Source organism: Anopheles arabiensis, chromosome 3 (genome assembly GCF_016920715.1).
Source record: "Anopheles arabiensis isolate DONGOLA chromosome 3, AaraD3, whole genome shotgun sequence".
Lineage (NCBI taxonomy): Eukaryota > Metazoa > Arthropoda > Insecta > Diptera > Culicidae > Anopheles > Anopheles arabiensis.
Genome location: NC_053518.1, coordinates 33,480,285 through 33,505,175, shown reverse-complemented (window position 1 = coordinate 33,505,175; position 24,891 = coordinate 33,480,285). Strand labels below are relative to the sequence as shown.

Below are 24,891 nucleotides of genomic sequence, written 5' to 3'. Positions count from 1 at the left end.
GGGGTTTTGATCGTTCTGTTGTGGAACCGCAGGGATTACCCTTACGCTTTTAAAGCTTATTGAGGGCATAAATTTACATCGAGATAAACTTGGAAGCAGCTGCCATAAAAGGGAGTCGCTTTAGTACATTCCAACAAATTCCAGATTTGTGGTAAGCCGCTTCAATATCCAACTCTTCCACTGTTGCTAACCCGTAAGTTCCGGGTGTTAGACGACAACCGATCGGACGAACACGTGGAATCCTGCCTCCGTTGCGTTACACGTTACGCTAACCGCTTGCTTCGATGCTGCAGGAAGCTCGGCCGCTGCTGCCTGGAATTATGCAATCGAGATATTCCCGAGGCCCTGCACGGAGACGCCAGCACGTGCGGGACTCCCTTCGCCCCGATGCGGTCGACGGCTATCGATACACCGCTTCCGCACCGATCATCGTCAACTGCAAAAGGCGGAAGAAAACTTCACAATCTCGATGACGGTGGTGATGGCAAAGAAAAGCCAACCACCATCATTTCGCCCGAGCATTAGAAAGTGCAATTATTTCCTCTAGCACGTTTTCCCTCTCTTTCTACGAACGTTCGATGGCAAAAAAATGCATCTGCATCTGTGCAACTGCAAGCAAAGCACAACCAGCACAACTTCAACTCGTATGCAGCGGGTCCGTGCATACGCGCGTGAACCTTTCTTCCGGCCAACGACATTCAAGTGTACCGGAGGAGAGTGCAGACTGAGAAGGGCGCGTAAGAAACGAACTACTCGCTGCTCCACCCTGCTGCTTGTGCGACCTGGCTGTCCCTCGCAAATCATGCGTAATTTCATCACATTTTCTCCATTCCATCCTCTCCTAGCCGTCATGCACCGACGAAGCGTCTTGAGAAGCGGACACACTCAAGGACTGGTCAGACGACAATGAACGCACGATCTGAACGCGTACGTACGGGCGGAGGTCATTTCTCGTCGGCTGCTTTTTAAATTAATTGAACTTCAATTGAACTCTGCGAATGGCGCGAGATGGGTGGCTGCAAGCGGAACTCTCTCACAAGAGTGCCGCCCAAACCAGAACCACCCTATTAGTGCGCGGTTGATGTCTTTCTCGTCGTCTGGTTCAATATTGGCACAGTGTAAATGCTTCTTGTTCTGTTGACAGCAAGCACCATTCCATTCCGACGAGCGCCTGCCGGAATGGTTCGGTTGGAATTTAGTGTCTAGTTTTGACATTAATTATGATCAAACAGTACGTAGAATGTGATGATGAGGAAGGTTTCAGCGCGGCAACCAAGGGACCGTTCGTTCACGATCGATGCCAAGGTTAACACGCTGCTGCCGGTGATGTACGATCGATCGGTGCGGCAAATGCCGACTCGTTCGAGAAGTATATGATCACCTGTCCTGCCTAATATCTACTCCAAACCCATCGACGTTCGGTGGATTTTGTTGATATATTTACCCACCATAAACATTTTATTGGCTGATAAATCTTACACTGTAGCAACTGCCCGGTGGCGTACATGCTATAAAAATACTATAAATTACCCCGAACGTTAGATGTGGCGTGAGCGAACTACGTAAAATTGGAGAAATAGGTCCATTTTGTTTAACGATCTTCCTAACAACTTCATGTTTGAGGCTAAATTGCGACCGATTTAAACGCACTGCACGCCACATTCAATTGTTACTAGCAACTGGAGATCGTTGCGGAATGTTTTCTTTTACTCCAAGGCTTCTCAAGTTCACCAGACACCTGCCCACCTTCAGCTCCATCGAGCGCTGCATCTCGCTGGTAGGTGTGAGCTTCTATTTCAAGATCATTGACACCTCCCATCGGAGCGTGTGGATTGAGTTACGTCAAGGTGCGTTCGCGTATGCAAAAACAGCAAGCGAGGAACCCCCGTTTCTACTCCATGCCATATTTCATCGTACGCACATTGATAAGCCTTCACTCGCACTGGTACGAGATTTATGTGGATAACCGCCTGCATTACCTCATCTAACGCACATGCACCAAGCTCTCGAGGCTCGCTTGGCCAACAGGCGACCTCTGCAACGCAACCGAGAAAGAGAAAGAAAGAGAGACACCGTACCTGGTGGAATGCATTAACTTGGAAAGTGGAAGATGCGTCCGCAGCGCTCTGCGTAATGATTCTACGCTTTGCGCACGTGCCTGCGTGCGTTGCTCCACGGTGAAGTTGCCGGGGGTCGGCTGGGTCGGCTGCTCCAACTCGAAACGAACCGATGGAAATTCTGGCGTTTTTGGGTCAAGAGCTCGCACCGATTGACCGTTTGCAAATTGTTACCAAATGCACCGTTCGCTTCAAAAGCCATCATAAATAATGACTGGAAACTATTCGATGGTGGACCGACCCTCGGGGACGATCGATTGTGCAACCCGGGCTCCCCTACCGAAAACGTGTGGCTTTATAGGTTGTTGATCATGTTCAATTTTCCTTCACCCCAGCAAACACATTTCACAAAAAAAGGTTCACAAAAGTGGATGACTGTTTCCAAAGATTGGGTGGAAGATTTGCATATGTGTGATAGTTATTAGGAGCGTGGAGCGGCTTTCGTTGGATTTCGATGCTCTTTTGGACCAAACTGGCAGCCCTGGATTCTACGGTGTCCTCCTTCTTGCTTGGAACCGGTTTGCTTCGGGGTGCTGAATATTGATAGGGTTTAAATTTGCACCGAAAAATACGAAAAGTCATCGGACACGACGATGGGAGGTTAATGTATTCTGGTCTGCCGTTTCTTCTTTCTCGTTACAGAACATCAAACCGTTCGGGTTTATATTGGGGCATTTTTCCCGGTTGGTATCGATGAACGGGGGTTTTGTTTTTATTTTGCAAACGATCAAAACATATGGTAAGTAACACTCAACTCCCAGGAAGCAAACGATTTCCCATGGCTGCGTCCTTTGCAACACATTACGCAACTCGGGCGGATCTCGATTCCATAATTAGCATCGATTTGCGATCGCGATTTCCGAGCTTTTGGAGAAGGTTCGATAGCTGCTGTAGAGCAACGCCTTGGGAACCATTCCACAACCGCTGGTCTTTAATTATCAGCCAAAGCAATGCGCATTCTATCACTCTCACTAATTTCTCTAACGCACAACGGGTTCTTTTGCATGGTCCACAGTACCACATCTTTGGAGTAAGCCGGCGCAGTCACGGCTGTATGCACCAGGCTAGCCAGCGGACGCACCAAGCGCATGCTCTATAATTATCGATCGTTATGCACACATAAAGGGGGTAGGTGACAGCGCAACATTGAGAGCTCGCTAGAGAGCTATGCAACCACACATAACCGCCCTTCGTGTGCGTAACACACTGGCAACACTGGAGGAGCTTTTTTATGAATGTACTGCCACCACCACAACTAACCCAGGCCCTAACCACGCTCTAATGATCGTCCATCGCACGAAGCAATTCACCTCGAAATGTTTATACATCGTGTTTGAAGGCGCCAGCCGCACACTCCTCGCACTATGTGCTCACACACATCCGTTCTGATTGCATCGACTGGACCACCTTGGATTGGCAAGTTGGTTTTTTTTATGGCGCTGTGTGTGATACCGACCAGACATAGATAAAGAGAGAAGAAAAGATTGCACAAAAAAAAGAAACGAGGCTACTTTTGCTACGTGAGGGCGTTTCGGTTTGTGTGTTCTGTTAGGACTACCCTTGTGCATCGACGAAGCACTCAACAAGACTTAGAACATATTCCGTACTTCAGGTACAGTTTAGGTACGTGTCTGTGTTTTGGTCCAAACGTTCTTGGCTCACGTTACAGCGTACGGTTCTCATTAGAATGAAATCTGCCCGCAGGCATAGTTAGGCACTAACCTGACCACCTAACCGACATAACCACCTTGACACCTTCGCCTGCACTAAGCGCAGTGCGCAGTGGGCTCATCGGAAGTAGGACGTCCTTGTGTGATGCAATTTCCTGCTCTCCTGTACTTTTGTAGCGCTACTTGCATAAATTATTGAAGCGTTAGAAGATATGGTTTCATACCAAAATAGAAGGATTAACTTGCTTATTCAACAATGCATACAATGCAATTTGTCTCATATCCCAACCATTTGACCCGTAAACACTCTCTAATTAGTGCATTTTTGAAAACTCATTCATGTTCAGAACATGTTTGCCCCTCTGGTACACAAATAAATCTCTAAAATCTGAAATACTGGAATTTACAATCAGGGATTTCATAGAAACTGTCAGATTTTAAGTGAAAATTCATGTAATTCTCACATCACGACTTAAAGCCTTTTCTTTGCACAGGAATGCTGGAATCCCCTGCAAAAGTCACCCGAACAGCATTGCAAAAAGTGACCAGAGGAAATTCTCACAGGAAACCACTGCGATCGATCGACAGATCACGAGGGAATCCACGCTCACGTGCGGAATGCCTCAAGCAACACGTTAGAAAACCAGCCCCACTGACGGGAAGATTGCCTGCATAAATGTGCCAACAAACCGGGATGCTAATACTCATCATCACTCCATCAACACCACGGGGCTATGCTAATAATGCCAACTCCTTGGTGGCTTTGAACCAGTAAACCATCCCTTTGAAAGTAATGGGTAAGAACATTTGAATATTCCCTACTGCCTCTCGTCCAGCTTCAGAGATCCCACCGGCTGTGGCGGTGTAAATGAACTGCACGACAACGAATGCAGCGGGCATTAACGCCTAATGTTATGCCATTCATTAAAGGGATTTATTTGTTTTCAATCCATTCTCGCAACCCTGTTACAACACCCGCCTATCTTGGTAGCAGCGCTCGTGACCGGTTATGATGATGTTGAGCTTCTGATGTTACAGCGGCACAAGGGTTACTACAACGCTTTACTGTGCTAATGACTGGCCAAGTAATAGTATACTTAGTATTTATTTTATTCCACTTCGCTGCCGATTGCAGAGAGCACTCTGCATTTATCATTTAGAACACTTTTATTCTCGCCACGGCGTAATCGTAATCATTGACTGGGTTGATAATCGTAATTAGCGGATATGCTTCGCCGGGTGCGCTACCTCATCAAAGCGGTGATATTCAAACTCAGCCCACCACAGGCAAGGTAGAAATAAATAATACATAACATTGTTTGCGTGGCTGCTCGTCCGTACAGACTCCATGAAAAGGTATTTGGAAGGGCATTTCAGCTTAGATTGTATCATGCGGGTTGAAAAGGTTCATTATTAAAGTGCTGTTCCGAATTTAAATGCACGAAACCTTAGCTCTCCGGTGTTATCAGGCATTTGGCAAACACTTTCAATCGAATTTGCCTATCGTTTGAAGTCGCTGGATCAGTTTCTCACCATAAAATCCACTCCAAAGTTGGTTTCCAGCTGCTTTAGCAACAGATTCGAAAGGGAGAAGAAGGTCCGCTTTGCTTTGTTTTCAGAAGACAAGCAAGGTTTTCCAAAAAAAAACGATCTGACTGACGCAAATTAAGATTAACTGGAAGCAAACTCGTTTAAGGCGCACCAGTGCTGTGGGAATTTGATCCACTCGACTAACGACTTTGCAGCGCGATTGACCAAATTGATACAGGTTTTCGAAACCGGGCATGCGTCCAGACTGCCCCCAGTCCACATGCAACACCTAACGGTACGCGAAGTGTCAACAGAATATTTGACCATGGACCACGGATCGATGCCAAAACCGCCTAAGGTCGAGGTAAGTCCGTTGCGAGACACCGTCTTCTTAATCCCTCGCAGACCTACGCACATAAAATCCCAACCCGTCCGTGTCAGAAACTCGCCCCAAACATACTTACCGAACTTTGCCTTGGCAATGTTGAAACGCCTGACGTCGTAGCGAATGTCGCGAAACACGATATCGACCGGCGGCCGCTTCGGGAAGTGATAGTCCTGCTTCTCGAGCAGCCCATTATGGTACAGCGTGTTGTTGTTGCCGCCCTCCTGGCTGTCGTTCAGCTCGATCGAGTCGTCGATCGAGGAGCTTTCACCGTTGGCCGTCGGGCAGCAGCCGAACGCACCGGATGAGCTGGTGGTGTTGGCGGTCGTCGTAATTGCCAGTGCCGTCGCCGCCATGGCTGCAGTCGGATTGCTGACGTTGTTCGTGGGTCTAGGATTGCGCACTTCACTCTGCTGGACGTTCATCTTCGGCACATTCGGAACGTATCGGAAGTAGTTCTTCCTGGCGCACACTTTCACCTGGCGTGGGTTTTTGGTTCTTCTTGTTGTTGGCAATTTGCGTATTCACGGTTTTTCGCACAGAGTATTGGCACGAGATGATTGGGCAAGCTACAAAAGCCAATGTCCGAAACGATTGGAATACGTCAGTGTAGCCTTATGTCACTCATCTATGAAAGCTTTTTGTTACGCACATTCACTCACGAACTTTTAAAAACTGTAACAGTTGTAAACAAAATATGAGAAATTAATAAGAAGCCTTTGAACTAGCAAGTCCTCTAAACCAAAGAGTTCAAGATGTTTAGAGAATATTCACACTTTTTCCCGATCCTCGCTCGGTAAGTGCACCTTTGATACTGGAACTCATCTGACCCAATTTCGGTGCAGCTAGCCGGCTCCACGGGTGCTTCTCCTCTTTATGCGATTGATTCTAATCTTACCGACACCAGCTGCACCTTTTTTACAAACAAAGACCACACGAAACGAAAACAACTGCTAGATCCCTTACATCCCTAACATCCCAAAGGTTACCTCGACTGAATGCCTCCCAAACGGCGACGACCTTATCGTTCCAGAACGGCTCTCCGGCGTGTGCTGTGTACTGCCCCTGATGCCGGCAACTGACTACCGCAACGTCCGAGGCACGCTAGTACTCCACATCAGCGGTCTACCGAACAACTGAGTGAGAAATTGCGCACGTGAGGCGGAACTCTTTCCAACGCTCAGAACGAATCCGAACCTAAACCCGCAGTACTTCACATCGAACAACGAGATTAACGCAGCAGCAGCCGTTCTATCGCATCCCAGCATCTCGTTTGAATACAATTGCGGGCATTAATTTGCTGGGCCGATAAAATGGCGGCATGTACGCGCAGGTTTTTCGCGCTAATCTCACACTCTCGATCTCCGCACGTCAATTGGAGCGTTAGTGGAGCGTAACGTAACAAAACATGATCATTTCTAACATTTTACCCATCGTGCGTATGTTGCTGTGTCCTACGATTGGAGTGAACGAAATCCCACTCCACGCACTAAACAAGGAAGTACGCGGAATGCAAAACACGGGTTAGTTTGTTACGCGAATTCTAGCCCAGCTACGCACAGCACAGTGAACAGTCAAAAATGTGATACTCATCACGGCTAATAATGTTTGCTAAACGATCGACCTTGCTATCGCCATCTGTAACGTATCCTGAAGTCGGTACAATCTTTGATAGTAGAGAGCTACTAGCAGTGTGTTGGAGTTGAGGATAATATATGCATCGCGACAGATCTATTACTCATAGTTCATCACCGCCACGCGATCGACCTTTCGATCGTTGGTTCGTTGGTGGAGGAGAGGCAAATAAAGAGGAAAAGATAATTACCAGTTAGTTCCTTAGGAATTAAGGGCGGTAATGATCTAATTGTCTCGTCAACGCTAGTAATCATGGATAGTATCAACATTACACAATGATTCAGACACGTCGAACGAAGAAGGGATTGGGATTTTCTTCTAAACCAGGGTAGTTCCATCTGTGGACAAGTCTTTAATCACCCTGCTGAGATAATCCTCGCAGCAGCAAATTTCCAATCGTTACCAGATCTCCCACTGATTGAGAGCCTATTTCCATACTACATTTTACGCCTCAAGTACCTTCATGCCTCATCTTTATAGAACCCCAAACGATCGCTTTAGTCTTCTATTTTTGTATCGTCTCAAACATTCCGGCTCAACAAAATACCCCAGCGTGAACTACCATCTTGTCGCTAGTTTTCAGATGCATCAGGCAAGATATACACTCATTGCCTATTTCTATCACTAAATCGACTCACTTGGATCGACTCGCTCTCGAGACACTCACGACCCAGTCGGATGTGCATTGTCCATGCACCAATTACCCTGAAATCCCGTGTCAGTCTATTACACAATAACCAACAACACCATTATAGCCCCAAGAGCAACCTATTAACCAAATTTGCTTATCATAGAACAAGCGTACCGCACACAGATGGGGAAGTTCCTTTGCCGGTTCCGGTCAAAGTCGGCACAAACCAGCACGAACCATTTTGATAATGATTCACTTTCGTTAGCCGAGAAGAAAGAAAAAAAGAAACAGAACACAAAACAGCGAGAGAGACGCTGTAGACGGCTCGCGGTTCAATCGACTCGCTGGACTCGCTTATCACCATCACCTGCAAAAGGGCAGGCAGCTGACAACAGCCGACGCCTCTTCGGACGATTATGGGTGTGTGTGCGTGTCTGCGAACTATGGAACGCGCACGGTCCCGGAGGTTTCGGCCCCTAATCACGACACAAGCAGATGATCGTACGTGTATCGCTTCCAAGCTGCCAGGCGTCTGCTTTCCGGATTCTAAGCGACTACTAACCTTCCATCCATCATACGACTGTTCCGTAAACCTTCCGACTTTAACCAACCTGGCCGGTTTAAAGCCGCAGTTTGCTATTTGCATTCGAGAGCACACGGTACGGGTGGAAAGCTAAAGTTCACCGTAAAGTGCCGGCAAAAAACAAGACACCGTCAATCACTATCGATGGCGCGACCACTGGTAGAAATGACACCGATGCGAAGGGCCTCTTACCACACGTGGCGCTTTATGGCGAGTGACAGCTAGAATTCATTAATCTTTTGCCGCTCAATAACCGATCCAATTGATCATCTTCGCCGCCTAGACTACGGGGAGAAACTTCAACTGCAAAAACGATGATCGGTTTAACAACATTTTTCACTCTCATGTCACGCGCCTGAAGGTTCCGTCACTGTCGCCGACTTGCTTGCTCCCACTCTGAATGACACGAAAAAACACGGAACGGAAACTAAACCTCAACCGGCACACTGGTGACACATGGTGAATTATTACGGCTCAGTTTTATCCCCTCTTTTGTGTACGCCCTTTCCAGGAGGTCGCTAGATCCGAACGGCTCACAGTCTTTTGGAGGATGCACTGCACGGTGCAATGCGTGATTGGAATATTAATTCTACGCCCAATCAATGTCTCTCTCGCTTCTCGGCAAACATGTGCATTTGCTGTGAGGCTCCCAATACACCGACCTTTGTGTGTTCGACCCCCTCAAGGGTACAGACTCTACCCTTCGATGTGGTGTGTTCTTACATGTGTTAGAATATTACTAAGATGCCTTAATGTAGAAGGCGCTTCTGCTGGAGCAACCGAATGGGTATTAAAAGTAATGTTCATCAAACCGCTTGGGAGCGAGCGGGCACGCAGGCAAGGGCAAATGCTTATGACCATGGTGCTACCTTAATGCATACCATTTCGGATCGTGCTTCTTTTTTGCAACCCATTCCCATCCCAAACTACATCAGCCCGTCTAGAACAATTTAATTACACTCCGGCAGTAGGCAGCACCTACCGCAGCGCGGGTTGCGTCTTAAATTCTTGAGCCCGAGATAAATTCGAGCAGATAAACAAGATGGAGTCGGTCAGGCGTCATACAAAAACATCTGGCTTTTTTCTGTTCGATTGCGCCTTTGTGAAACTCGTTCTTGGAGTTGGAACTATATGGGTAGATAATTGCGCAGCTCGACGATGACTAACCACAAATTGTGGGCCACCGAGAGGAATGTTCCAATCTGCTTTTGGTGTGTCAAATACAAAGCAAAACACATCTTCCACAGGATGAAGACTTACAGGCTTGTCAAACAAGCTTCCCGCAAGCATCCGCTTCAGTGTCATGGTCACCATGATAAGCTCTTTACCAGAAATATGTGTCATCCGTCATCTTCACTCTCTGTGCTTCCGTTCAGTGCAATAGAAAGTGCACTCATTTTGTTTGTGGATGAGCCTAGCTCAACGCAATAACCTACGCCTACCATGCACAGCGATAAAGTGCACGAGAGAACAACAGCAAGAGACGAACCTCCGCCGACCGACACCGTGCTCAATGACGGGGTGGTTTGTTTTGCTACTTTTACAACTGCCACCGAGTTGCAACGGTGCATCGTGTACGGTGCAGCATTGGGCGAATGTTTATGTTCTCCTTCACGTGTCCGGTGGAGGGTTTCACCCCGATCGTGCCGATGCTTTCCGTTGCTTCCCCACCCAAAACACGAACCCGGTTTGCCATGGCAAAGTACCTCGCTGCACCCATCTACCCCACAGTGTCGATTGGACGCCGTCTGGGTGGTAGTAGTGAACGGATTTTATGCAAGCACAGTACTTTTCTTTTCGTAAATCGACCACGGCACGAATCGAACGCGTTCGAATCATTATCATAGCACAATTGTCTGCCCGGTTTGGTGCGGTAAGCGTTCTGAAGGGTTTCGTCAGACACGGTCGGTGCTGTCAAGCCCACTTCGCAGCTGTAGTGGTAGCAGTGGCACCGACAGTGTCAAAGTTTAATTACTCCCGGAAAAGATTTAAACGGTCGCTCGGTTCTACTGTCAACGATGACGTTGCTTGACGTTGCCACCAAAAATAGTTTTGTGCAACAATGTTCAACTTTTGTACAAAATCAACCTCAAACCGAAATCAACAACAACAACAGCGACGAGTCATGCAACGCGTGACTCCCTTCGGCCGGGTAGCAGCAGCAGCAGTAGCAGGCCACGCGGGGAATTGATCGACTCGCTGCTCTGCGTCGGTTGTTATCGTTTGTTCACTGTGGTTGCGCTTCTCTTATCGCAGCGCGGCGTCGTCGTCATAGGAAATGTAAACAGAACCTCTAGAACCCCGTGCCCACCCTATCGCACCACCCAATACGCGCACAAGGGGTAGCGTTTTATTGCAGCACGCGGAAGCGCATACAAATAGTGTGCGCAATTTGCCATTCCGTTGTCGTGCCTGCGGAGCTCGGCTCGACTCATCTTTGCTCCGCGGAAATCGTGCCAGATTTCATCATAATTCTTTTCACTAAATGACGCACACTTTGGGGGTGGTTTGTTGCACATAAAGGGAGGGTGGAAGGAATGGCCAATGCGTGTGTGTGATCTTCATCCCAAAACACTTTGGGGCAGGTCATCGTCATCGTCCAGAAATATCGATGGTGCGTTTGGTTCATTGCTCCAAAGGGTTTGGATGGTTCGAATGTTCGCGGGCTGTGGTGCAGTTGGCATCTCGCCAACCGACACTCACGTAGAACTGGCACACACATTCACACACACACACACACTTAATAACACACTGAAGGGCTAGAGTATCGAAAATCGATTTCAAAAACCAACAAGAACACGACGCAGCCAAACAAACACTTCAGTTCCGGTCAGTGCCTAAGGTTTTGCCCTCCCATCGACCCATCTACACTAGACACACGCGGCTTTTCTTCCGTCGTTCATCACACACACAACACACGCCACCGTCACCAATCTAATCAATCGACCAGCCCGATCCGCACGGAACACTCGTCTGAGCGAAAACACTTCTCTAAGCACACAAACACCGAGCACGACAGACACTTCTAGCACAAACCTTTTCTAATTTCTCCCAAAAACAACACTTGTTGGTAGACCGGCGCGATCTACCAGTAAATGGTCGAGTAAAGAGGGACGGACGGAGCGTCGTCGCCTGCCTTGTTGTTTGGTTCAAGCGCGGTCGCGGCTCGGAGAAAACTGAACCCGCGATTACGAACGGCGGGTATATAGCGATGCTGCTGGCGCGTGGTCGTGCCTGCACGGTGGGTGCCAGCGAATGGTCAAAATTGCTTAGAAAGGTTTCATTAAAAAATAAATAAATAAATTTGATACGGTCTTTTAGAGGGATTTTTTGGAGTTTTTTGTCAGTTTAAATTAAACCCGTTGTTGTATGATGGCTCAACTGAACATGAGTGCTCTGGAATATAGCTATTATCGACAGTCTATCCTTTAACACACAGCACAAATAGAATCTCTTCACATTTTGGGCAAGAAACTGACCTATTTAACAAAATTTAATTACGAAATCAACTCAATTTTAAGCCATCTTCATCACCTGCAAAGAGATGAATGTAGTCGCAAGACTCAAAATCTCAATGAACAAAACATTCTACCACACTGGAATATAGCTCTGGAGTGTTATACCTAAGCTAGTCCAAGATCTTCAGATGTTCTTATATCTTGAAAGACCTTGCACACGAATAATCTCTAAAAAAGACCCATTGTGATACACTTTTTGAATGAAAAGCGAAAGTTAAAGAGCTGTTAAATTTTAAATAAAGCCTATATTGCCTTTAAATACAATAAAGCAGTGTTAAAACGTGCAGAAATAAATCAATTTGATCCTAGTTTTGTCACATTGGTTGATTGATTATTTTATGTTCCATACTTGTTTTGGGTGGCCTTTGCAAAGAATGGCAAAAAATGCTTTTCATCTATCATGCATAGTATGAAAATTATGTACATATCTACGTTATTTTATTAAAAAAAATCAAATTAGTGATATTTACTTGTCTGCTGCCTCTTTTCACCTTTTAAGGATACTGCTCGACATTGTAGTTATTTTTTTATTCATATAATATCACACCGGTTTTAAACGCTGGTAGAATTTGGCTGAATTTCATTCATTTGTTTAGAACTACAATTAAATTCTGTCCATCTGTCTCCGTTCCCACTGTTTCTCACGGCCGCTGTTGGTGAAGCACTCCGACGGAACAGCCGAACGGAAAACCTTTGCACACACACACACTCACGAACATCGATGCACGATGCCGAACCGACCCTTCCTCAATGCCAATGGCGTGAGCGTGAGCAAAAAGGCACTGTGAGAAAAGCGAGCACCCGCAAACTGCATCGAAGAATGCAGCACATGTGGTACACCCCTCCCGAACTTTTGTTTTCTTCTTTTACTTTCGAAAGATAAAATTTTTAAAAATTCCCCATACCCCTTCCCTACCCCTCGCATAAGGCAACATCCGCCCGTGACAAGTGGCTGGTGCAATTGGTGCAAGGTTTAAGCAAAGAGAAAGAAAAAAACAACGGTTTCGTCCGGTTTGCAATTATTTTTCGTAGCAGTTTGTGTGGTGCTGCATACGCACAGCAGTACGCATACATATGCACAGAAATATATATATGAATAAATAAACCGCCAAAATAATTATGCCAACGGTTTCAAGGGAACGCTACCCCAGAAGGTCGTTTGCTGCCCTTTCTGGAGATCGCGCCGGGCGGATGGGCAACTTTCTCAGCATTGTTCTCTCGTTCTTTCTCTCACTCCATCTCTCGCTTTCGTTGGTGAGTGACAATTGAGGGACACGCGTTTTGGGGCCCTTTTTTATACGCTCCCCGAAAAAATTATGAATCATTTGCCACGATCACCGCAACCGTGAATCTTGACCACAGTTCAGTGGCTCGATGGGAGGGAGGCTTTTGTTTACCAAAACCATCGCGCTCTCTCCTTCGGCACGATCATCGACATCGGGTTGCCGTCACTTCGAGTCGGAGATTCCCTTTGCGTGAACTTTGCAGCATCTTTTTTCCCAGCTTTTGCACTTGACACATGACATTCGAACGATTTCCTGCTGCTGCTTCCCGACGCAACCGTCGATTGTGCAACGGAGCCTGTGCGTTGGGTCGGGTAGCTGCGGTCAGTTGATAAGCTCATGGCAGTTGCATCAAAGAATTGCATTAGTGCGAAATTCACTCTCATCCACTTGCTCTCTAGCTCTCTCTCCCTGTCTCTCTCTCTCTCTGTCGCTCTATCGACAGTTCATGGTCAGTGGATCGATCGAAGGGCGCGTGTACGGTCAAAACCCTTTTCCTGCTGCGGACGCACTATTTGTGCATCTAGTTTGATCTAGTTTGACGGGGGGGGGGGGGGGAAAGCGAACATGATTCGCTCACCATGTGCAACACCAGTACCGATGAGAACTCGACCAGATTGGGATTTTGATTAATTAAAACCCCTGTTTTAAAATGCGCAACATAAAGTGGGCGCCACCGTAATCAACCGTACCGGATCGATTGGCTTTATCGATGATCCAAGGAACTACAGCGGGGGGAGGCACCGTGTTCTTGATGATTGATGCAAGAAAACTGACTCACCTGAGCGGTTCCCCACCGGGACTGACCCGAGCTCGGTTACTAATAGGATAAGTGGTTCTCTGTTTCCACCCCGACGACCTATATTGTGGCTGGAAGGCGTCGTTCTTTTCCCCTATCCAGGGACATCAGCATCACCGAGCATTCGGCAAGTGTGTCAAAGCGGCGGAGTGGAGTAGTAGTAAACAAAGCACCGCACGGCAAACTAGCGGATCCGCGAACGCCCTCCAGCTCGTGACGTGAGTTACCTTCAGCTTTGCAACCATAGCCGATAGACTAGTGCACCGTTCTATCTCGCTTCTCGCTACCACCGTTCCATCTACGCTATCTACGCGCACCTTGTCATTAAACGCGGACGCGTTCAAGCTCGTGCTCCAATGGCACACGTACAGGACGTCACCACAATGTCAAAGAATCGGCCAAGCTCATACCGCTGCAATAGATAAGGAACTTGATTTTCAGCCTGGATTCGGGAAGGCAACGGTGCACCTGGCTTTTTTTTTGATAATGATTTTGGGCTCGATCCGAAACGGATGATACCGTGCGTCCAGACCGTTGCACTTTTTATTTTGCAGCTCTAATGCACCCGGGGTAGGCCCTGGTTTATCGTGAGTCAGTGATAAGACGCGCCGGTTTTAAGCTTATGGATTGACGAGCTAGGACCGAGATAACGCGCACGCACATTGAGGCTTTTGGAGCTATGAATGGGTTTAAAAAATCGTGTTAAGTTACTAAGGAGTCGGCATCGGGAAACCCTTTTTTGGGAAGGCCTCTGAATTCTTATCGTTCAAGGTCAGGTTCCGACATTAACGGAACCGGCACGATAGACTGGGACGAGTACCCGAGACATAATTCATTTCCTACTAGTTATTGTTGATAGTTTTGTTGATAGTTAAAGGCATTTGCTATCGCTCTGAGCTTTGCTCGTTGTCTGTGTCTGTTCCGCGCTGTAGACATTGGACTTCGACGGACGAATGTTTGGTTTTTGCAATGTCGCTGATCTTATAACATCTAATTATAGCTTTAATAAGCAGGCATTAGCCCCAAATGCCTACCCAAACATATATTTGCTCTACCCCATAGGGAGGGGAGTCTTAATCGATTTTTAATTGAGGATCGGTTGTTTTTCGACATTTGAAAATCCACCAGTCCAAGGTTTGATAATTAGCAGTGTCTATCATTAATGCCTCGAGGCATTCAATTTGCTGTGCGAATGATCAAATTGTTTCATCGTTACAATTGATTTTAGTTTGCACTGTCACACTCTTTTACGCCTTATTTGTTTTATCTGATTCATCAGAGGTTTCCAGTGCGATCGGTAGGAATTCTGGAGGACGAGGCTGCAGAAGAAAGCGTTGAATCATTCGCTCGCGTTACTCACTCTCATTGTTTCATGGTACAGGAGAGTTGCATTTGCAATGGTCTACTTTTGTTATAATAAAAACAATACAATTCGTCCATTATTGCCAGCGTTAGACTTCCAAGTTCTGATAGCGGAATAAATCCTAACGTTTTTTACGAAATCCGCTCGCGACGTTGTACACTATCGCGCAAAAAGAGTGTTTCACTCACTCGCCCCATCACAGATATCTCGCAGCACAAAAGAATGACTACCGATTCGCTGCGTTTAACCTCCCCATTAGCAGCAATTAGTGTGTCACAGTGCACAACTCTGTGCTATGCGAGAGCGCGCGCTGTGTAACGAAAGCGATCGGCCATGCATGCCTCCCGGTGGAGCGGGCAGACCGAGCGTGACATGATCACGATGAACTTATCACATTTGCCGTTAGTTAGTGCATGTGGGCATTGTTTGCGGCTCGGTTGTCTTATCCCCCCGCGTGGCTGGAGTGAGCTTGAGCTTGGTTTGGTTTATGGCGGAACAGCTCCATCTAATGAGGAACGGGCCGCGCTGTCCTTGCCGTATTAAGCGTACGTCCTTGGGGGATTAGAGCCGAACACAGACATGATTGAGCGATATTCCATGTGGCGCTGACAGTTCAAGAGCGCGTTGCAAAATTAAACATAATTAAAAGAATTTTGGCAGAGGCGATGGAGTACCGGTTTTTGTAAATATCCTGTTTTTGTTTTGTTTATTCAGTGTCATTTCAAAAACAACGCATTTGCTTGTTCTTATTACACCTAGCTTCGTTATTGTCGATTGAATACGGTATTTATTATTAGAATCAACATTTATAATTTCAAGCTTTTTTTATTAAAGCAGAAATCTTTCTAATCGTTGTACAAAACAAAATAAAATGTTGTCCTTTTTGTGAAGTGTTTTGATCATTATGCGTTTAAGCTTCGATTTCTTTTACCCCTCAAGTTATGCAAACCAGCATTACATGCTCAAAATACAATCATTCGTCAAGTAGCGTACTTTCGTTAAATTTTACGCCTAGGTTGTTGTCTTCACTATGTTATTGCTGAAGTTACCGTATAAAAGGGTTAAATTATTATAAATGTGTTGCGATTTTGTACATAGAAAATGTGTAAAAAAATTAAAGTTTAATGAAAATCAATCTGGATTGAATTAGATTATACAAATAACATGGAAAACATTTATTAAACGATTTAAATGACTTTTTTGGGCTTTCTTTAAACCATTTAACCAGCATTCAAAGATATACCATAGGAATTCTTTTAATCTTTTAATTAAATATTTAAATTGAATAAGGACCCAAATTGCCTCAAAAATGGATTCCATGCACATCTAAAGTGTTAAAAAATCATACATCATGTCAAACCGTTCAATGTAATTGCTTGATTACATGTTGTTAACTGCCCTCGTGCATGCATCATTACACATGCCTACAATGTATCACAAAAAGCATCGGTGTCGATCGATAATTGCACCACCGAACCAATCGTCACGGAATCTAAAATGGCTAGTTTAATGTGCTCGCTAATATTGAAACATGCTTAAATACAGACCTCCGGAACGAGCACGACGATAGCAATTAACTCATCAATCAAGCGGCGCACGTGACGACGAACCACCGTTCGATTAGCAGGAGGAAAAAATTAAAAGGCAAAACACTCACGGCAGATAAGTTGTAAAAAGTTGGTGTAACATTTTATTGACTATCTCTCTGAATGACTAACGGGTATCAGCAGCACTACTCACTACAGGATATTGCATAATGTCTTACACCTAGAACACCTTCATGAAATCTGCAGAACGAAATGGTGCTTGGTTTTGTTGTTTTGTTTTTTTTTTTCCTTTTTTTCTGTAACCACAAACTAAGCTAAAAATAATTCTACAGCACGGTGGTTCATATAAAATAATGAAAAAAACACACACACATATCTCTAGCTCTCCCTCTGGCGTATTATATGTACAGTAGAAATGCACTGCGGTATTGCTTATCGCGGGGCGCATTCCTTGCACCGCGATAAGGTTTTTTCCTTGCTTGGAATTTGGATCGAATTTGAAACGGAATCATTTGGCAACCCATTTTTTTGGCTTCGTTTTCGCGCTCGTCACGTGGTAACGAACCGATTTGGGGTCTTCAGGCGTCTGATAACAGAGGCATCAACAGAAAATCACATTCGTTTAATTGCTGTTCCATCACAATTGGTTAGCGATTTTGCATCACGGCATCAGCACAGCGCTCCTGCGGGCAGCTTTCCCCTGGCTTTTAAGCGTCTACTTCTAGAACAGTTTACCGCACCGAAATGACCTTCCACCGGAGGCAGAAGTAGCAGCACACACGCACCAGCAGCAACGTGGCGCAGAGCGCGTACACATCCTTCCAGAACTGATCGCCTTCCATCGAGATCTCCGACAGGAACTTGGCAGGATATCTGTGTGGAGAAGGGGCAGCAGTTAGTATCGCTGGCCGAGCCAATGTAAAGGGCTTTGCTACAAGGTCACTCACCTGTAATGGCAGTACGGTTTCAGCTCGCAGTCGAGCGTTTCCCGATTTTCGCCATAGATTGCATTCACGTAGCCCTCTAACCCGTAGCGCAGATAAGAGATGTGACTGCCCCATTTCAGGTAGCTCGGTAGATCGCGCAGCGTCACACCGAAACCGGCGAACATCATCATCGGGATCGTTAGCACCGGTCCGAGGAACGTACCATTCTACGCGTACATACATAGAAAAAGGAGAGTCAATGGTATGAGTTGCACTGAGCCGGGCCAGATAAGCGAAACAAAAGACGGACAGGTCCGTCTCAATTACTCACCACCACGTTAAACCAGGCTCCGATCGTCAACCCGATGCTCTGCGCTATCAGCACGATCAGCAGGCTGATGGTGAAAAACATGCCGAAACGGAACCACTCCATCGGCTGCCCGCTCATCAAGTAGATGATGATGGTGAAGATCAGACAGCAGAACACGGACAGCGGCAGATCGATGATGGAAACGGAGAGGTAGTAACACTTGAGCGTGTACCACCGATTGAAGTGCTCCTTGAGTATGACGCCCATCTCGGTGGGGACTGCGGAGAACGGGAGAATGGAGGGAGGGAGTTGATAAATGAGTATAAAGAGTAACGCAACTGTTCAATGGCCCGACACGGCATCCGACGCAGACGGCCTGCCGGCAAACGGCTCGCAAAATGGGGAAGACGCCTGTCAGGATTGTTTGTACAACTTACATGTCAGCACGGTCAGCATCATCGTGGCCATCATGTGGTGCATCAGGATCGAGAACAGCAGATTGTAGTTGTCGAGTACGCGCGAACCCTCGTTGCCGGCGTCAATGAACAGGAAGCCCAGCATGGCCGCGATGATGATGTTCACGCCGATCCGCAGATGGGTAAGGGTAGCGTCCCGCTTTGCCTTGATAATGCCGCGCTTGATTAGGACCTGCAGCTGGTGGACCTGGGACGTGGCGGTCAGGTCCTCGTTCTGTTCGATGATCTTCTTCAGCGGGTACTTCTGGCGTAGCTGCTCCGGCTTCAGTAGCTTCCGCTTGTCGGTGAACCATTCCGTACATTCACCGTTGCCCATCTCCATCACCATGCGCTGGATGCGTTCCTCGCCGTACTCACCGCAGGCTAGCTCAATCACTGTGTTGGGGAAGTTGCAACATCAGTATAAATGCGTCAAATATACCCAGACAGTGGGTAGCAGTCATGCTTACCGTAATCGGCAGGATTGTGGTACACCGGGCAGGGCATATCGACGGACTGCAGGAACGGCACCAGGCTGTTGGTGCAGCCCTGGTACATGCACTCCCCGTTCGACAGTACGTACACCTGGTCGAACTCCTGGAACAGCTTGGCGGACGGTTGATGGATGGTGCAGATGATCGTGCGGCCCTGTTTAGCGAGCTGCTTCAGCAGATCCACCACCTGGTTGCACGAGGAGCTATCCAACCCGCTGGAAGTGTGTGAGAGATGTGACGATGATTATAGAGGCATCACAAAGAAGTTCAAGAATTCCCCAAAACAACTTCTCTACTTACGTCGTGGGCTCATCCAGGAACATGATCGTAGGGTTGTTGATGAGCTCCAGTGCGATCGACAGCCGTTTCCGCTGTCCGCCCGACAGCAGCTTCGTAATGGTGAACTGATGATTGTACAGTCCCAGCACCGTCAAGATGTCTTCAACCTACAAATCAGATAATTATTCTATATAGATCCATCTTGAAATCAATCCAAAATTTTCTCGACTTACAATGGACTCCTTCTCGTGGCGTGACACCTCCGGCCCTAGCTTCAAATCCGCCGCAATGCGCATGTTCTCCACCACAGTCAGCAGCGTCTGCAAGCGATCGTCCTGCGTAATGTAGCAGGTCATCCGGCGGAAGCTGTTCAGGTTGCGGATGCGTCCGTTCACGTACACTGCGCCCTCGACGCCCGTCCGTCGGTAGCCGGACAGGACGTCCAGCAGCGTCGACTTACCCGCACCGGACGGGCCCATGATGGCGATCAGCTGCGAGCCTGGAAATTTGCCATTCACGTTGTGCAGGATCTCCTTCTGACCTGGAATGAGAATGTAATCCGATGAGTTAATACGATGGTCGTGTGTGATTCTATAAGATCCCGAACTACCATCCCTCCATCATCCTAATTAACCTTGAGCCACGAGCCGTCGCTAGACCGTTAAATTTACACACAAGCTGCCTACTTATTTTGATGACTGCTTTTACACATACACACTCAGACGCATTAACGAGGGCCTTGTTTAAAAATTCACACAAAAAATGCCACGATCCGTGACAAAATATCAGCAATCGATATCTTATCAGCAAGCTTCTAGGGCTCCCAGCTTCCCCGACCGGGTTCCTTCCCTTTGCGTAAGGAAGTCGCCGATAAGCACCGCAGGGCAAGGTGTCTGAGTGTGTTGAGTACAGTGTGTATTTGTGTACAATTGGAAAATGGAAACATTAATTCTATCAACGCCTTTCCGAGCGATCAATCCTCACGATCGGTGGTGTCCGTGTTTATGCCACCCCTTTTTTTGTGTATGTATCATTTTAGAACAACATCCTTGTCTGGGCCGGGCAAAGTACGGCTAGTAAACGACGTTCTAAGTCCAGTCCGGTCCAAGTCCACGAGAGGATGTTTTTGCTCCGTCTATGTTTCTTTTTTTCCGCTACGAGTACAACAGAAAAAGCGAAAGGAAGTTGACAATCCAGATCCTGACCGGTAAACGCCCGGGGCATCTTATTTATGAGCGTTTTTTTGATAACCCACTTGTTGTCTTGTTTTGTGTCTTCCCAATCGAGTGTCGATCGTACTTATAGTATTTTCATGCTGGAGATTTCATCTACAAGCATTAGCGTACAATCGTTCCTGATTCCAAAGCCAACAGCCCTTTGACGTAAGCAAAACGCATGATAAGCATTCCCGTTCACGAAGGGACGCAGCGACAAACATATACAAGCGACCCTTCCCCCATGTTAGCTAAACCCTGCACCCCACAAAAGGTGCCTTGCATACCTAGAAAGCGTTCAAAACAACGTTCCCCGTAGGCTCCCGTGATTACGACGTCTTCTGAAGAGGGCCAGGAAGGATTACGGATGCCGTACGGTCCTCATCGGTCGTCATGTAACACAGTTATCAGCAGGTGTCGCAAAATAATGGCGTCCTCTTATCCGACCCGATGTGTACGATAAGGGAGAACAAAATGACCAATCGCTTGGAGACGACAATTGGCTGACCAAAGGTCGATCCTCAAGTGCCGGCTCGCTTTAGCAGGTTGATTATGCGAGTTTGGAGTGCCTGATGGAGCTTCTAGGGCAATAGGAAAAGCTTCAACTTCAAAAGAATATGATACGATTTACGATATTTGTTACTCCCTGCTACAGGTGGTAAACAATCTCTTGGAGCGCGATCTAGACTACCAAGCTCCACAGCCTTATTAAAATTCTCGAGGTGAGGTTTCAGTCGCCGAGGCTCTAAATACCTGTTTTCAACTTCTCCAACTCTTGCTCTCCGGTCCCAATCATTAGCTCGGGCGCTCTCGATTGCAGTGCACGCCGAGCACGTGAAACAATCATTTGTCTTCGTCGTGCATCAAACGCCACTCCTAACGCTGCCGAGTTCAAGTTCATGTGCGACGTTCGCTCTGGCACAGGACAAAATGTTAAAGGACAACGCAGTTGCAGCTACGACTGCAACAGCAAAAAAAAACCGGCTCCCCCAGTCAAGCTAACAAACAACGAGCCTCTCGCTGCAGCTCATGGACGCGTGTACTGCGAAGGGTCCCGCCGCACACGCACACGTGAGTCACTGAGCAAAGAGAGACACGAACGACGCATTCAAACGACGAGGAAGTGGCCGGGTTTGCTTCCAACTGACAACAGAGCGGTGAGAAATTAGCGGCTTTGACGATCGTCACACTACGTCAAATCAGCGAACCAGTTGACCGTGCTGTACAAGCTTGCCGGTTAGCTCTGTACACTGTCCCAGGGTGTTGCATTGCTGATAGACGACGCGAGCGTGTGTTTTGATGTATTTTTTTTCTCTCCCTGCCCGTTGACCAACGCACGATCATTCGATCGTGAAATCGACAACAGCGCGTTTTTCAATCATTTGACACCCGACAATCAGCTAACGACATCACACGCTCTCGAACCTTATCATCACACTTTCTTTCTTTCTTCTGTACATCACTTCTCGCAGCAGGGCGTCTTTGTGTACCGATCGGTGTCCGCGGTCTCGTCTTTCTTCGATCATGCAACAGGCCTGACACCTCAAGGACACGATCGGGCAGTGCCGTTGTGGCGCTTCCTAGCTGCGCTGAGGTGAACAGAACAGAACACCCAAAGACGCACACCGATCACGCACCGCCCGTTTGTTGTTCTGCAAAAGGTGAACTACAAACGCCGTTAGACAAACATGATTAGCCGGGTGGGTGATTAGAATATTAAGAAGCTCCGCTTGGAGGATCGATGCGGCACGGTAGTGAATGAATCACGTTCGGTGGGCCCAGAGCGAAACATGTGCTGCAGCAAAGAGACAGGAAATGAACTTTGGAACAACGATTGGAAGTTGACATTATCGTGGCGGTTGCTTCTAGAAGCTGTTTAATTATACACCTGTTCAAATTGTCTATCGGAACGTGTGCTACACATTGATAGGACGTAGAATGAACGCGCTTTTTTGTTGAAGATTTGTTCATTTGTCTGTATCACTTGGACACTTTCAGCTATTTGCGCCGAATCATCTGAAAAGGTTCGTCTTCTCTGAGATTTAAACGACGCTCACAGTAGCTGTTTACAAAGCGCACGTTCAAGAAGTTTGAAATAATAACCCAACCAGAGGAAGCTTGCTATGCATCATTGCGAGCTGTTGATGTTGTTGTGTCGCCAACGGATGCTGATTGTATATTTTTGTCATCTATCTTCAAGGCTTTTTTTTAAGTCTTCGAGGACATTGAAAAGATGATCTTTTGTTGGATTTAAATTAAAATGGATTTTTACTGCTCTATCCTTCCTGAAGCGCTGTAAACATTACACCTTGAAAGCGAAATCGATCACAGCTTCTCAGAAGTATCTTTAATCATGCGATCGTTGGAGTGTCTTTCCCTCTTTTTCTTCTAATTTTTACAACCCTCTCGCTTTACGAGACAGGGTTGCTAATGAATGCAAATGGGTTGCACGTTGGCTTAGCGCTGTTTTTTTCCTGTTTCTTCTCCGCAACGAATGACATTTTTACTTTGTGTTGCTGAGGGAGCAAATGCGCGAACTGAAAGCAAAAATCATCCACCCCATCCAATGCATCCTGACCTATCTCAACCTAACCCTCGGGCAAGCCTTCGCTCAAGATGATCCATTTTAAAATCAACCCACACAGCAAAAAGAAAAAGAAAGAAATACGATAATCCAATTATCAGACTAGTGCATCTTCCGGCCGCGGTCTTTGTTGCAATGCTACAGACACGTGCACAAAGGAAAATTATCACCCCAACGATCGAGGTGCTCTGGGAAAAAGGAGAACAAGACCACCAGCGGTAACCAACCAGCAAACAAACAAACAAACAAAAACTAAAACACACCAATAAAAATTGCACTCAAAACCGTGCGCGAATGCATCGGTGAATCGAAGGTGATCGTCCTCCGCCTTTTTTTTTACACCCATCAGCACAAAGGGTGGCCCCCTTCACGCCAACGCAGCATGGTTTCTGTATCACCTTTTTTTTTGCACCACTTCAAACAACCATTGATCACGTTTATGTGTGTGTGTGTGTGTGTGCTTTCAGCCCAGCTGGAACTGGAATATGGCGAGCCCTGCGGGATTGTGCTTACCTTTGCGAAACCCGAGGCTGACGCAGTACGACACGTCTTTGAACTGGATGTCGACGGGTTCGCGGGCTGGCAAGTTTTGGAACGGCCGCAGCTCGTGGTTCGACACCGCGTTGGCCGTGTTGTTCCGTATCACTGCCTGGTCCATGTTGCGCGAGTCCTTGCGATTCAGGGGCACCGTCGTTTGGTTGTACACTGGGCCCGACTGGACCTCGGACAGGTTGGCCAGCGCGATACCGCGCACCTCCTGTTGCAGGATGTCCATGGTGCTGGAGGTTCTTGTTCGTTCACACACTACGCGGGATTTTGGTTTAAAATTGCCAAAAAACACACACACACACACACAAAACCCACACGCAAGAGGGGTTTGTTGCTTAGAGCGCTTGCTGTCACCTTCACTGCTTTTGCTTTAGGAACACTTGAACGGTACAAACGAACTGCTTTCGTTGAGTCACTGTTGCATCCTCCGCGACAAACGCCACCCGCGATCACGTTCACTCTGACCGACGTCCAGTGAACTTCTGACACTGGGCGTTAGCTGGCACTCTACCTTCGCGCTCCTTAGTAACTTGCCCGATAAACGAAACGTACAAATCGAACCAACACTAAGCTTTCGCAGGACCCGATAGGGTAGGCAAGAGAGAGAGATAGAGAGAGGTAGAGAGTACTTCAGCAACACTCACTCACACAAACACTTCGTGCGCGCGCGCACACACACAAAACTGCCGTAGAGACACAGGCAACGAACCCCACCAACGACGATTGGTTTTTCGGACGGACGGATGGGACGGGTGCGCACCGAGAACTTCTGCTTCTAACCCGATCCAGCGACCAAGTACTACTGAACTGCTGAGCGAACGCAATCGCAAGTCAGCAGCACAACCCGTTGCGCGATCGTCATCGCGCAGTATCGCGAACAAATCCGCGCCGCGACAGAGACGGCCACACACATATGTGCGCATATGTCTTTGTTAGTTGACTCTCCGTTAGCGTACTCTCCTCGCGGGGCAGTGGGAACCGCGGCACAAACCGATAGAATGGACGAGCGAGACGGAACG

The 24,891-nt window shown here is 47.2% G+C and overlaps 2 protein-coding genes across 2 annotated transcripts in view; both read right to left on the bottom strand.

Annotated features, from left to right (window-relative positions):
* The window catches only part of LOC120899690 (uncharacterized ABC transporter ATP-binding protein/permease YOL075C-like), a 35,012-nt gene extending 23,291 nt beyond the window's left edge, over positions 1 to 11,721 (bottom strand). The window contains exons 1-2 of the mRNA XM_040305800.1: positions 11,588 to 11,721; positions 5,782 to 6,377 (exon numbers count right to left, since the gene is read on the bottom strand). Of these exons, the coding sequence (XP_040161734.1) occupies positions 5,782 to 6,127 (346 nt within the window). The 5' untranslated portion in view covers positions 6,128 to 6,377; positions 11,588 to 11,721. The remainder of the gene's footprint in view (positions 1 to 5,781; positions 6,378 to 11,587) is intronic.
* A 5,456-nt stretch (positions 11,722 to 17,177) lies between these two features.
* LOC120902114 (ATP-binding cassette sub-family G member 4) lies at positions 17,178 to 24,684 on the bottom strand. Its single transcript, XM_040310622.1, has 8 exons — positions 23,837 to 24,684; positions 19,759 to 20,066; positions 19,547 to 19,692; positions 19,223 to 19,461; positions 18,735 to 19,148; positions 18,319 to 18,575; positions 18,009 to 18,214; positions 17,178 to 17,934 (listed from the first exon to the last, which is right to left on the bottom strand). Exons 1-8 carry the CDS (start codon positions 24,096 to 24,098, stop codon positions 17,793 to 17,795), a joined length of 1,974 nt encoding a protein of 657 aa, XP_040166556.1. The 5' UTR covers positions 24,099 to 24,684; the 3' UTR covers positions 17,178 to 17,792.
* Between the last annotated feature and the right edge of the window lie 207 nt (positions 24,685 to 24,891).